The 15,319-nt window shown below is 39.2% G+C and overlaps 1 protein-coding gene across 1 annotated transcript; it reads right to left on the bottom strand.

The window, feature by feature from the left end:
- Nucleotides 1-4,898: 4,898 nt before the first annotated feature.
- Nucleotides 4,899-14,418, bottom strand: LOC100696676 (zinc finger protein 501). Its single transcript, XM_019347811.2, has 3 exons — nt 14,091-14,418; nt 12,625-12,877; nt 4,899-7,691 (listed from the first exon to the last, which is right to left on the bottom strand). The coding sequence occupies exons 2-3, from the start codon at nt 12,860-12,862 to the stop codon at nt 6,511-6,513; spliced, it is 1,419 nt and encodes a 472-aa protein (XP_019203356.1). The 5' UTR covers nt 12,863-12,877; nt 14,091-14,418; the 3' UTR covers nt 4,899-6,510.
- Nucleotides 14,419-15,319: the final 901 nt, after the last annotated feature.

The raw sequence follows: 15,319 nt of genomic DNA, 5'->3' as shown, positions 1-15,319 counted from the left end.
TCTTGCAATCCACCCTTATACAGGGGAAGTATTAACAGTGTGACAAAGAGCGTGTTGTGACAGGCATGATGTGTTATGCTTGACTTACTGAATACAGTAACAACTATGACCCAGTTAAACAGGAATTTTTACACTCAGAGCTTTAACTTTTAGCTCCTAACATGTGAATTGAATTGGATCTCTTATCTAGGAGGCTTTTTCAGTTCTGACTGAGCTGTGGGGATTTGGGATTTAAGCTCTGTAGGATCACCACTGAGGACTTTGATATGTCTTGGGTCACTATGCTTCTGGCTGTTGTAACACAAGTCAGTGGATTTGTTGTGAGTCATGTGATGGTTTAGTGAAGTACATGGGAAAAGACAGTTATCAAGAATGATTGAAATGATTGATTCCCTTACTGTAACCTACACTTACAGGTTAGTTATCTGTTTTGAATATTAATAAATATGACTTAAAACATTGTCTAATCACCTAGTCAAACTACAGAACAGCGATTAGAATCATACAGTCTATCTAAAAATCATTTTACATTTTTGCTGTGTCTGCATTACGTTTATGTGAAATGTATTATTGGCAGTTGGTGATGGTTCCATGTTTTTCAAAGTCATCCTCAAATGTGTTTCAGCTGACTTTGATTAGTTCAAAAACAAATCAATAACAACAGTAAAAATAATGATAACAGGCAATTAAAGCTTTGTAAAAAAAAAAAATTGATTACAAAAGGTTAACCACACTCAGGTAGTGTTAGCCAATGTACCAACTTTCAGGTAATTATCTGTCAGAGTCGCTGAGTTTAATATATGCAGTATTTTCACTTCTTTATGGTTTTAACAGTTTCTATACTCTGACCTATGCTGTTTGTTTCTTGTTCACTCTCTCATTTGATTTTTTTTTCCTTCTTATCATTTGATCTCATTTTTGTCAGGTGTGTGAAGGGAAGGGATCAGCTGTGAGAGAGCAGAAAGCAGAGGGAGGGTTTTCAGGCTTCGCCGCATTCCAGGACGAGGAGCAGCAGAGTTAAAACTCATAAAATTGTTTTTTAATCCTCTGCAGTGTCGTTGTTCCAGCACAGTGACAAATGGGATAAGAGATGCAAGTCATAAACTGTAGATCACACGAGGAGAGTCACTCTGGAGACATCAACATAACAACAACAACAAAAAGCAAACAGTCATCATGGGTTTTCAGTAAACAGAACCTGTGCTCACACTCTGGACAGCCATCAGTAAGCAAACATTTAAATATTTTTGTGTCAGTTTGTTCACAGCAGTCACAGCCTGTAACAATGATCCTGCATTCAGGGACCATGGGAAAGATAAGAGAAAAGAGTTTCCAGTTTACGAAAATCCTAAAATACTTACGAGTTCAATGTACCCAGGGTCTGTTATCTGGATTCACGCCCCCTTTTTTCATGAGGATATGTGCTCACATGAAGCTGGTTATCAAATCACTAAGTTAAACCAGGGTTTCCACTGCATGTTCACATGAGAGTGGTGGCATTGGCACCATCTGACCAATCACAAACATTGGTGTATATACTGTATACTAGCAGCAGAAGAGCTGAGTTTTGCAAAAGAAGAAAGATAGTTTTAGTTTTCATTATTACAGCTGCAGCCTTAGTGGTGTCAATGGTCTAACAGTCTAAGACCAAGTAAAGATTAAAATAAACTGGAGCTCTTTGACTGGGTCAAGTCTATGCTTCAGCATAGCAGTGATAAGCAGGAGCAGCTTGGAGTCCAGTCTTCTTCACTTCTTTACCAAAACTGCTACAATATAGCACATTTAAAAACATGAGATAACCCAAAGTGTTTTACATTTGAGGCATATGACAAAGAACATTAAAAAATCAGGTTTCACTTAAACACCAATTCGAGTCCCAAACTTCTAAATTTAACCAATGATTCACAATAAAATAAAACTATGTTTTTCATAAAGCAAACACATTCACTGCCACAAAAACTTTATTCGTTTTTGAATTGTAGGAATGAAAGAATTTTCTAACTTCATCTTTATGTTCACGAAGGAAGAGAAACATGAAACATGTCAGAATATGTTTTTTCTTTCTATGGTCAAGCTGATCACAACTTCTGTAATAATCTTTAACAGGTTCTTGGCTAAATTGTGTACTGCTACTGCTACTGCTTTATATGCCCATAAAAATTGTGAACTGTCAGGGTGCTAGGTCTTTCACTCAGTATTTGAGTCTTATTTTGTAGTCAGTATTCTTTCTGTTGCTTTATGAAGAAGTTTTAAGTTCAAGTTTATACAGTTTAGTCTTGAGTCTAAATCTTTTATGTCTGAGTTTTTTGTATTTCTACTTATGTTGTCTTGTCTTTGTCTCATCCTTGTGTCTCTTGTGAGAGTCTGTCATGTCCTCTATGTATGTTTCCCAAGTCATGTCTATGTTTATTCCCTCTGTCTCATGTTTGTGTCTATTGGGTCTAAACTCAGACCCTGCTGTATCCAGGACTTATTCCCGTGAAAGAAAAACAAGGCAACAGCGATCGATCGTTTACTTGCAAGGAAGGCCTCGTCGGTATCTCAGCTCATTACGAATGACCCCGACGATGGCCTCCTCTCACTGGCTTTTATTCACAAACTTCAAACAATAGTTTACAAAACACCTCCCCTCGCAACCCCCTTTGGTTACAAAGACAAGGTACTGTATGTATGTATATGCAAGAGTGTGTGTGTGTGTGTGTGTGTGTGTGTGTGTGTGTGTGTGTGTGTGTGTGTGTGTGTGTGTGTGTGTGTGTGGTGTGTGTGTGTGTGTGTGTGTGTGTGTGTGTGTGTGTCCTCCTGCTGATCAAAGGGTCATAAAACATAAAAGCAGGAGGAACATCCTTGGTCATAAAGAGGGTAGTCTCCCCCACACCCAATGTATGGTTTACCATAGATAACACAGTGAAACCATACAAAGGGCAGGAAGTTCTACCAAACATCAAAAAGACCTTCACAAGGATGTTGCCTGTGATAAAAACACTTCAGCCCCCCACCCAGAACCTTGAGAATCTGGGGAGGGGAGGAAAGAAAGAATTCCTTTCACAGAGTTAAAACAATGTACAAATGGTAAACATAAAAATGACAAATATTTAACAATTCACTCTAACAGTGTCTCTCTCCATGTTTCTTGGTCCCTCGCCCTCCGCGTCTTAGTTTTGTCCCTTACCTGTTCCCACGTTCCTCCCCTTTGCGTTTCATCCTTTGTCTCTACTTCAGCTGACCAGATGGCATCAGCTCGAGGGTCGTCAGGTCCTGCGCGGACCAACTGTGTGGTGTGATGGAGCACCTCTTCAACCTGAGCCTGAGGCTGGGAAGAGTCCCACAGCTCTGGAAAACCTCCTGTGTTGTTCCAGTGCCAAAGACTTCACGCCCCAAGGACCTCAACAGCTACAGGCCGGTGGCTCTGACATCCCACCTGATGAAGACCCTGGAGCGGCTGGTCCTGGCTCAGCTTCGGCGCCTTGTGAGCTCATCACTGGACCCACTTCAGTTTGCCTACCAGCCTGGCATTGGAGCGGATGATGCCGTCATTCACCTCATGCACCGTTCCCTCGCTCACCTAGAGACCGCTGGGAGCACTGTGAGAATCATGTTCTTTGATTTCTCCAGTGCCTTTAACACCATTCTTCCGTCGGTTCTGAAGGACAAGCTGGAGAACTCAGGAGTGGACCATCACCTCACTACCTGGATTTTGGACTACCTCACCGACCGACCGCAGTATGTGAGGACTCAGGGCTGTGTGTCGGACAGGGTCGTCTGCAGTACGGGGGCCCCACAGGGAACGGTTCTGGCTCCGTTCCTCTTCACCATCTACACTGCAGACTTCTCCCACAACTCCACCCAGTGCTTCCTGCAGAAGTTCTCTGATGACTCTGCAATAGTCGGCCTCATCATTGATGGGGATGACAAGGAGTACAGAGGACTGACTCAGGACTTTGTGGACTGGTGCCAGCTGAACTACCTCCAGATCAATGCCAGTAAAACCAAGGAGCTGGTGGTAGACTTCCGCAGGCACAAACATCCTCCACTGCAACCACTGAACATCCAAGGTATGGACATTGAGACTGTGGACAGCTACAGGTACCTTGGTGTTCATCTGAACAACAAACTGGACTGGACTCATAACTCAGACGCCCTCTACAGGAAAGGGCAGAGCAGGCTGTACCTGCTGCGGAGACTCAGGTCGTTTGGAGTGGAGGGCCCACTCCTGAAGACCTTCTATGACTCTGTGGTGGCCTCAGCCATCTTTTATGGTGTGGTCTGCTGGGGAGGCAGCATCTCTGCTGGGGACAGGAAGAGACTGAACAGGCTGATCCGAAGGGCCAGCTCTGTTCTAGGATGCCCTCTGGACCCAGTGGAGGTGGTGAGTGACAGGAGAATGGTGGCTAAGCTGTCATCCCTGTTGGACAACATCTCCCACCCCATGCATGAGACTGTGACAGCACTGAGCAGCTCCTTCAGTGGGAGACTGCGGCACCCACGGTGTGGGACGGAGAGATTTCGCAGGTCTTTCCTCCCCACTGCTGTCAGACTCCACAACAAAGCATTTAACTGATCAATCACACACATCCACAAATGTGCAATAACACAATGTGCAATAATCTTTCTGGCAACCGTTGTATTTTTCACTCTGTTGTATATAACATTTGTATTCTATTTTTATCCTATTGTATATTTTACTCTATTTATTCTACTGTATATATTATTCTATTTTTATTCTATTCTGTACAGTTGTGTACTGTATTTATTCTTTTTTATTTTATTCTAATTGTCCTTCATAACTTTTGCACTGTCCACTTCCTGCTGTGACAAAACAAATTTCCCACGTGTGGGACTAATAAAGGTTATCTTATCTTATCTTTCCACTTTCCTCGTCACCCTTTAGTGTATACATTGTCTCTGTCTTCCTCAGCCTATTGTCAGACCATCAGTTAATCCTCTTTCGTGTTCCTGTGTTTTCAAGGTTCCAGGTTTTCATGTGTTAATTTTCCCAGTTTAGGTTTTATGATTAGTTTCTTGTCTAGTTGGTTTTCTTGTTTGGTTTATGCTTGTAATCAGTCACAATAAAAGGCTCGCTTTTTGTTAAGTTTAGTTCTGCCTCTGTTTGTCTCCAACAAAACATTGATTCTTTAAAAACGAAAATACCAGTAAGGCTAACGATGTGATAATCAGTTTCCAAAGAGGACTAAGGACAGACCCAGAAGCAAGATAATGCATAAGGATATTTATTTCACACAAGAGATTCACAGACTTAAGCACTAACACACTATAACTTTTACAAGGGATGTTCTAACAATAGTTGGGAAAATTGTGGGGTAGTGGACAGGATGGTGATATTTTTTTTAAAATATATTCTCAGTCTTTTCCATCCAAAACAGGGTTCCAAGGGAAAATGTGAAAATGCCTCCTTCAACTCCACAAATCACATCAAGACTGGCTGGTAAACTTCTACACATCTTTAAATATCCTCAAGAAAATCAAGAGCAAATCCACTTTTCCACGATCAGGAAGAAATCTGCATCGTTCCTTCAGAATCCTGGTTTCAACTAACAGGCAGACTCTCCTCTCCAGTATCCAGGCATATACCTTTCCAGGGAGGCTAAGTGTGATCACCCTGAACACAACCTCTGGTCCCTCTTTTTAAAAGGGTGGACTACCACCTCCAGCATCCATGCTATGTCATAACACTGTTTATAGGGAAACTGTAATGCAATTACAGTAACTCTGTAAAGGATTACACCCAATTATTTAAATACAAGGCAGCAGATTAGACTGTGTGCTAATGTAGAAAATCTACATTAAATTTAAAAAGCTGACTGAATATCCAAAATAATGACAACACTTAGAAAAAAAATTATCTTTGTTTTTGCTTCATGTTTTAAAGATTACACATCACATGAAATTTTTCTGAAACTTTTTAAATATATGACTCACACTAAGAAGCAATATAACTAAACGATTAATCAAGAAGACAGGTTGAGGCAAAAGTTTAATCTCCCTATTGAATGACCAAGGTTCCAAATCCTGGCTACAAAAAGAACAACAAAAAAACAATTTTTTTCATGTCCTCCTTTTTCACTTGTATCACTTGCAGATAGTTTGTAAAAAAATAAAAAAATAAAAAAATAAATCAGCTCTACAACATAAAACAATACACCTATCATTTTATATCATATCATATTATATATGCTATTCAGACACCTCATTATTATTATCATTATTAATAATAATAACAATAATAATAATAATAATAATAATAATAATAATTCCCACTGCAGAAGAACTTTCCAAATATGAGATAAATATCTCCTCTCATCCTCATTTTTAAAAATCCTCATTTTACTCTCTGATGAGTAGTGATGAGTGACAGATGGTTTCTTCCACAGAAAACGCTACGTCCAGATGAACAGAATCAACCTTTTGAGTAATTTGCCTGCTCGCCTGTATTGGCCCTGTCATAAACCCACTTTTACAACTAACAGCTATTGCACATTTTATGTGAAATTTTCAACTTGTGTGAAATCTCATGTGTCTTTTCAAATGTATCATCTGAATGAATCTTTTCCCACAGGTGCTACAACAATGTGGCTTCTCCCCTGTGTGAATTCTCATATGAATTTTCAAGTTTACCATCTGACTGAATCCTTTTCCACAGGTGCTACAAGAATGTAGTTTCTCACCTGTGTGACTTCTCTGATGTCTTTCCATTGTTGGTTTATGACCAAATCTTTTTCCACAGGTGATGCAAGAATAAGGCTTCTCACCTGTATGAATTGTCATGTGTTTTTTGAATGTCGATTGGTCTCTAAATCTTTTCCCACAGGTGCTACAACAATGTGGCTTCTCATCTGTGTGAATTCGCATATGTCTGTTGAATGCTGACAAAGCACAAAACTCTTTTCCACAGATGCTACAAGAATATGGCTTCTCGCCTGTGTGAATTCTCATGTGAGTTTTAAGGTTAATTAGCTGACTGAAACTTTTCCCACAGGTACTACAAGAATATGGTTTCTCACCTGTGTGGATTCTAATGTGATTTTTCAAATGTATCATCTGACTACATCTTTTTCCACAAGTGTTACAACAATACGGCTTCTCATCTGTGTGGATTCTTACGTGAGTCTCCAATCCTGATTTCCTACTGAATCCTTTCCCGCAGGTGGTACAAGAATAAGGTTTCTCACCTGTGTGTGATCTCAGATGTCTTGTTAGGTTGGATTTATCATGAAAGGTTTTTCCACAAATCTCACATTTTGCAGACTTTTTACTTATCTCAGATTTACACTGAGTCTCTGACAATGGAGAATTTTCCACTCTGTTTCTGTTATTTGTGTCATATGTCTTCTTATTCAGCTCCGCATATCGAGTTGATTCTGAGTTGATGTGCTTACTTTTTTCCTGATCTTGACTCTCTGGTTCAGGAGAGCTGTGAGAAAGGAGCTGATCACTGTGTTGCTCTGAATCACTGTGGTCACCTTCATCATAACCAAGAGTTACAAGAAAGGTATCAGTCTCCTGCTTCAGTACGAGCTGCTCTCCCTCCTTGCTGGTGTAGAATTCCTCATGTTCTTCTTTAATCTGCAGAGTCCCTGGATCCTCCTGGTTCATAATGTGGCTCTTCTCCTTGTTATCGACCTGCTGGTCTGTGAAATCCTCTTCCTCCTTACAGACATGTTGATATGGAAAATCTGAAGGGGTAAATAAACAAAACAAGTGTCAGATAATTGTAAAAATGTGATGATGTTGAGGCAATGATCTAAATGAATGTTGAGTTCTAACACGCTTTTTTTTTTTTTTTTTAAAGCAAAGTTCAGCTAAATATTTGGATGCTTGCCGCAGTTCCGCTGGCAATGATACATGCTCATTGTCTCTCAGATATTTGACACATAATGTGCTACCCTTCACCACCAAAAACTGAGTCTGAGAGATAGCTAGCTAAGGTACACTTAGCACAGTCTCAGTCATGGTTAGATGAAACAGGAAGGTGACAAGAGACAATCAAGGGTGAGAAAGCCAAACTCCTAATCACACAGAGATTTTAACTGGCAAAGAAAAACAGGAACCAACAGAAAGTAACAAATATTGAATAAACATAGAACTGAGGAAACAAAACACAACTTCACTAATATTAAACTAGGATTAAAATATAACAATAACTAAAATGCATATATAACTAACTAAACTAACAACACAGACTCAGGATGAAACCAATATACTTTTCCAGACCTGGATGTTGTTGAAATCAAATTTCCATGTTTCCACAGCGAAAACATGTAATTCTAGAACTTAAATGGATGACAGAACAAAATGAAACTTCTGTTGTTGGGTTTGTGTCTCTGCATGGGCACAGATTTTGTCTCAACAGCAAGTAGAAATTTTAAACTCATAAAAATCAAGCATGATAATTAAAAGAACAAGAAAAAGTAATGGGATAAAAGCAGTGAGGCTCTCAGTCAAACATATGACTATTCTAAGTCTACACATATAGATATAATTTACTTAGATCTCTTATTTTTCTGTTATCAGAAAAATAAAAGAACTAAGTAAATTATGATGATGACTGCTGAGTTTTGTGCTGGGGGGGGGGCATTTAAAAGTGCACGTGTCACCTGGTCCCTTCAGTAATTATGGAGGACCACACTCATCAAAATAAAGAATTCTGTGCATGAATTGTACAGTAAATTATGCATTTGTAAATTAATTTATGAATTACTTTAATTATTTTATTTATTCAAACATTACATAAGTAATTTATTATTTAATAATTTCATTTAAAATAAAAATGTAAACCACTAATCAATATTTCAAAATTAATAATTAATTCATTAATAAATACTTCAAATCGAAAATTGTTAGTGGTATCGCCACATAACCTGGCTTGAGTCATACAAGCTTTGGTTAGTTTAGTTTTCTACCGAAGCTGGGTCTGTCTGTAGATGTGAAGCCAACGGTACTTAAACGTTTTAGAATAAACCAAGCAGACGGTTCAATCTTTAAGCTAAGTGTATTCACAGGGACCAAACATCTGTCCCATGAGCTGTGGTGAGGAAACAGACCCAACCATGCTGTGCTTGGTTTATAGTTAAAAGAACTCTCATCCTGTATAAACCACTAATAATAAGTCCTCCTCCATGTTTTGTCCTGCTTATATCATACAACCTCAGTCTGTCACCTTTGTAATAAAGCCCAACATTTCTGCAGTATCATATGTCCTGTTTCCCCTTTTTTTGTTTTTAAAATACATAAAGAGTGATTCTATTAAAAAACTGTATTTTCATCCTGCAAGTTAACAGATATTTGATAAACCTCTGCTGCTTTTGTTGTTAACTGTCATGGTTGACTTCCTTCTGCAAGTGCCCAGAGTCAGAAAAGACTGAGAAGGTGAGAGGAGACAGAGGCTCTCCACCCCTGATGAAACACCAGGACAAATTCAGCTATGTGTGAGGAAGAAGGAGGAAAAAAACGAGACAGCAGCAGCTGAGAGTAATTGAGAGTAATCTGTAATTTGGGGACTGGTAAAAATATTTGAGACAGTTTCTAGATATTTGCTTCCTGTATCTGCAGAGGTATCTCCAACACGAACTATTATAGCTCCATACGGGGTATCACTCACTGATGTTTATCCTGCAGGACAGGATCTGACAGGGAAAGAAGGAAAAACAAAGGGAACCATGGACAATTTTGATAATGCTTTGATTTATCCAGAATATATTTAGTTAAAATATTGTTTTCATCGCAGTGGGATTGTGCTGGTTTCAGTGGGAAACGTGTGCAGCTCATTTAGATAGAAAGTTCGAAGAGCTGTGAAAAGTTGTACATTTATAAAGTGTGTCAGTATTTTATAAGGATGTGATGTTTCTGTATCATCTCTGTCCTGTTAGAGCCTCTTACCCAAACATCAGCCTGTTTAATGCTCTGATATCCTCAGCATCTTAAGTAAATTATACTGCAGTTTTCTCATCCAATAAAATAATATATACTGCATCAGTTTGTCTTCCATTTTATATGAAGCATACAAGGATCAAATCTTTTTAGTTTATTTTTGAGATATGGGATATTGCCCTTAAATATAACTAAAGCTTTCAGACAGTGGACATGGTATATTAATATTTGTCTGTTAGACAGTCACACAGGTATAAATGATATGAAATAGGAATGCATACCTTTACAACTGAGTTAAATTCCACCACTGAGCATTTTTGTTTGTTTGTTTTTTTTAAAATGGTAAAATACATAGTAAAATATCAATAATGTAAATCCTATTATATTTGTATCATCAAAATAAAATGAGATAGTTTCAAGAGCTACACTTGCAAACTAGTTTACTAGCTAAACTTAGCATCATTGTTGGTTAAGGAGACAGTCGCACAGCGCATGGCTGTAATGTTCTCCCAGATACATCACATGAAGATGAAACAACACAATTTTCTCCACTAAAGGTCAATTTATTTCTATTTCTGTTGAACATGCTGTCCAGCACAGCTCTAGCTGCTTATGTCATGGCTAGATCGTCCAGTTTAACAGCTTCGCACTTCTGGTCTTCTCGGCCTTCGAAGGACCCGGCCGAGCTGGTCTATCTAGGCTGGGTCCTTCGAAGGATGTAGGCCCTGAATTTGGACACAGCCAAACTTAACTTATGAAACTATTATGTCCCAGCTGTACTAGCTAGGTATGCTTTTTGTAAGGTTATGTGCTCTTCACAAATAAAGCTTGAAGCAGCTCAGACTATTAGAACCAGCACTAAGCCCTGTTAGTTTTATACAGTGTTAGAGCAATGGCTGCAACCTACTTTCACTGCAGAGTCCCTTCATTTGTCATATTTCCGTGTTAGACCAAGTGTAAATCCCGAGGCTGAAAAGCCTTTGTGTAAGCACACACACTTAATAGTGCAAAGCTATAAGTACAAACAGCAGTGTAGAAAAATCCAGGCAGCCAGCCTGTGTCTGGCCAACCAATCAGTGAGCTCCTTACATTGCGCTGCATGGCTAATTTGCATTGCTTCAGGATTTTGGAAGTTAGATATCTAATCCAATCACAAATCTGATAGCTAATCCAGTAGAAAATCCCAAAGCTAATCTATTTGCTAATACAATAGCTAATCCGTGAGCTAACAGGAAAGGGAAATGGATTTTCAAATGAGGAGTGGAATCGCCATTTTAGATGATTTGAAATATTTATTAATGAATTAATAATTCCGTTTGAAATACTGATTTAAAAATAGTGTTTTTATTTTAAATGAAATTGATAAATAATAAATTACTTTGAACTAAAATTAATTATATTAATAAATTAATTTAAACTCTGGCCTTTAACAGGTCAAGTATCTTTGACCAATTTCAGCTCATTTCGCTGATGCTAAAAACTTTCCACTTATTCCAAAAATATGCATCCATGTAGGGCTGTGCGATATGATGAAATATATCGAATGACAAAATTAAAACATCTACCGTTTCATATTATACGCTATCGTTTGTTTTGTGGTGTCACAAAATACACTGTTTACGGCAATATTTTTTCATTGTTTTGATGGTCACCATGTGGATGCAGGCACAGAGAATACCAGCACGGCCAGTGAAGATGAGGCAAAACCAGGTAGCTCCAAACAGAAGGACCTCTGTAGCATGGACATAGTTTGGTTATGAAAAGTTTGACATGGACCAGAAAACTGTACTATGCAAATTATGCCACAAACCAGTCCCCACCACAGACTCAAGCATGACAAACCTCTTCTATCATCTAGAAAAGAATCAAATGAAAGAATGTGGAGAGAGTTTACAGATGAGAAGCAAAAAAGAGCCGTCAGGTGCTCAAAATAAACCTTAGACTCAAACGTTAGGACAGGCTTCCCCACAGCACGCCATGTAATAAATACTCACAAAGAAAATGGCAACCGGTACATCTTATATCTAAAAATATATAGTTTCATGCATCGTCAAAACACTCAACTCCAGGTACACGACGCCCAGCTAAAAACACTTCACACAGGTCGAGTTGCCCGAGTTTCACAGAATTTACAGAAAATGGACTATTTTGTAATATATATCATTATCGGGATAAGAAATGTCTTATATTGGGATATGATTTGATTTTGGTCATACTGCACAGCTCTACATCTATGTGATGCATATTTTGTCTATATCACTTGTCTATATGTGTTGTTGTTTTTTTTTCATTATTTGTAGGAACAACATACATCTCCACTGTCACTGAAGCTGAGTAAAAACAAGAAGAACAGGGAACATTCCCTCAGTGTTACTTGGAAAATTAGAAACTACTCTTTAAAGCTTCACAAAACATTTGTGACCTTTGACATTATGGTGCTATCTGAACTCAAATATTTTTGTGAGGGAAACGAATCATTTCTAAAGGCTGTATAATCAGAGTGACTCAGTTTTTCTGCAGCTCCAAGGAAGTGAACTCTTCAGTTTCATCATTTCCAATGCACCAGTAGAAATTTTATTGATGTTAAATGTTTAAGAAACACATGCACTATTGCTACTGATTGCAGCTGACTTTTAAGTTCTTCCTGTTTCTCTAAAAATAAATGTAAATTTGAGCAGTGAGTAGGATCCTAAATTATTCAAATTCATTTTTAATTAAGACCATTACAGGTTTGCATACCTGTGCTGTGTAAGTTTATTTCAGGTTTCCGCATATCATCGTCGAGTTTGAGTTGTTCATCCCCACTTTCGGCCTCCTCCTTCAGTTCAAGCTGCTCTCCCTCTCCCTGATTGGTGGAGATTTCTTCCTGTTCCTCTTTTATCCGTGGGGGATCTGGGTCCTCCTGGTCCAGACTGGAGTTTTCCTGCTGGATCCAGACCTGCTGGTCATCCAGACTTTCCTCCTCCTTACACTTCATGCTGTTATTAGAGGTCTGAGGAACAAAAGCACACCTGAAAAAGGTTACTAATGTGATGACAGGAAAATACACCTCTAAACAAATATAATCTAGTACATGTTGAGTTCTTGAATCACAACCCGATTAGCTATTCTTATTGTCGTTTCCTGTGATGCAGTGATCTTTTGTATGTTATCACACCAAGTGAGTAATTTTCATGGGCAGATGGCTCAAAGAGCTAAGATTAGTTAGATTATTAGTAACTTTGGCTCTATCCTGCAACTCATCACTCAGTCCTCACCCTGCATGTTTAAAGCTGACCCCAAATATTTCTTGTAATGTCAATCCTGATGTTTTGATTAAACAGTGCTGAACTCTTGTTGTTGTCAACTGCTCATGTGTGTTCCTAGTTCATTCAGTCATTTATGTTCAGTTCATTCAACCTAATAATAAATCTATGAGTCCAGCATTTTGGTCCTCTGTCTCCATTCTCCACATACCTGACCGTAACAGAACGAAACGGTCAGGTGTGTGTGTCAGAGTACCTGGGTCAATGGCCCAGGTACTCTGACAAAGGGTTTGCAGTGTTTCAGGGTTTTTGTCAGATTTGGGACTGTATTAGTGCGTTAGATTTATATCTGACTCCTAAAAATATATAATACTGACTTAAATACCTACAGCTTACAAAAGAACGAGTAATGCATGCATTTTTGAAGGTGGCAAAGCAACTTCATTAACATGCATTCATTTCAATTATTTAACATTTTATATTTAAAACAAAAATAAGCGAGGGTGGTGGGGTCATCACCTGGTCATCTGGTAAAGACTTAGGGGGCGTTAGTGATGTTAAAGCCCCTCTCTGAAAGCAAAATTCCTGCCGGCCTGCTGGGCGAAGAGAGCCACAGGCGACAGCGGACTCTTGTGTAGCCACCGACCGGCAGACAGAGAGCCGAAGCGGACATCCAACTGGGGCACACTGCAAACTGCTTTCCCTTACTGCCTCCTCTATCTTAATCTCTAACGCCATCTTCTGCTAACGTAAATTTCCCATGTGTCTCGTTGGATGCTTAATGCCAAAAGTTTACTGTTAAAGAGACAGAGGGTGGTGGGGGGGGGACTCCTATTTTATATAGTATTTCTATAAAAAAAAAAATAGCTCATAGCTGCTGCTTCATTTTTGTCTGTTAGCCTGCAGACTGAGCTCCGATCAGGGTCCTACACGTCCTACTCCTGTGTGAGCGTTACATACCTGTTATCTGTGACTTTATCCCGAGTCTTCGGCTGATATCCAGCAGTCTGCGTTAAAGGCTGGTCTCCTCTTCATACTGTACGATCGAGTTTTTAGCCTCTGAGCAGATTTCTTCAGCAGTTAATCTCTCGGAGACTGAATTAAAGGCAGTGCTGCTCGGACAACTGAAATATTTCTCTCATACCACCAAAACAGGCTCTTCAAGCTAACCGTCCACCGCAAATAAAACATCAGCCATCAGAGTCCTTGAACAGCACAAAGCTGTGTCCCACCTCAGCAGCTGCATCCTTCCAGGCCCCGAAGGCCGCACTCAGCGTTTTTATATCAGACTGTCTCTCTTACGTCGCGCTGGTCCTGTTGCCTAGCAACCATGGCAGAAAATTGACACCTATTACTGAAAAAAACAAAGACCGTGCTGATGCTTTGATCCTGCTGTTTGTTCTGTTTTTAACACTCTGTGCTAAAGCTGAAGGAATGCGATGCAGCTCCAAACTAAATTACACACACTGTGCTGTGACAGAGTTTTATCATCTTAAAAATATGTGTACAAACTAAGCTGAGGTGCTTTAACCTCCTCTACATCCCTGTTAGCATGATGACGGCGCCCTCGTGTGTTGTGCATCATCAGATTTCAGATAACTTAGCAGAAAAAGATGTAAAAACTTCACTGAGCCTTCAGCAGCTTCTACATCATCAGTAAAGAGAGATTTAAATATCTGTGTGTGACACAGTGTGTTAGTGTGCTCACAGGAGCCACAACGTGTAACACTGCTTTTTCTCTCTTTACCTGAAGCTGTTATGTTATTTAGCGCTGCAGTTACCATCTCTTATGTGCATGGTGTAAGTGCTTAATTGACAACAGTCCCTGCAGAGGATGTGGGTATGATCCACAGTTGCTCTCCAGGATGAAGAAAAGGTTGGACATCTTTGGTTGAAGGTGTGTGTTCTTAGCATAGTTTCACAAACTAGTGTCATTTGTTTTCTCTAGCTTTTAAATACTAAAAGCTCACAATAAAAAACATATTAGGTGACTTATTTGTAAGTAAGTAATTTCCCCATGCACCTCTGCACTAGAACTATAATTTCCCCTACCTGCCAAATCCTCATGGTGGCTACATCCATCTTTTATATTTTTAGTTTGCTAAAACTGACTGCATAAATATAACATGAAGTCTGTTTGTGATCATTTGCTCAGAGACATTCACACCAGTGGCCTGATTTAGGTTATT

Source organism: Oreochromis niloticus, linkage group LG18 (assembly GCF_001858045.2).
Source record: "Oreochromis niloticus isolate F11D_XX linkage group LG18, O_niloticus_UMD_NMBU, whole genome shotgun sequence".
Taxonomy (NCBI): domain Eukaryota; kingdom Metazoa; phylum Chordata; class Actinopteri; order Cichliformes; family Cichlidae; genus Oreochromis; species Oreochromis niloticus.
This window is presented reverse-complemented; position numbering and strand designations above follow the sequence as displayed.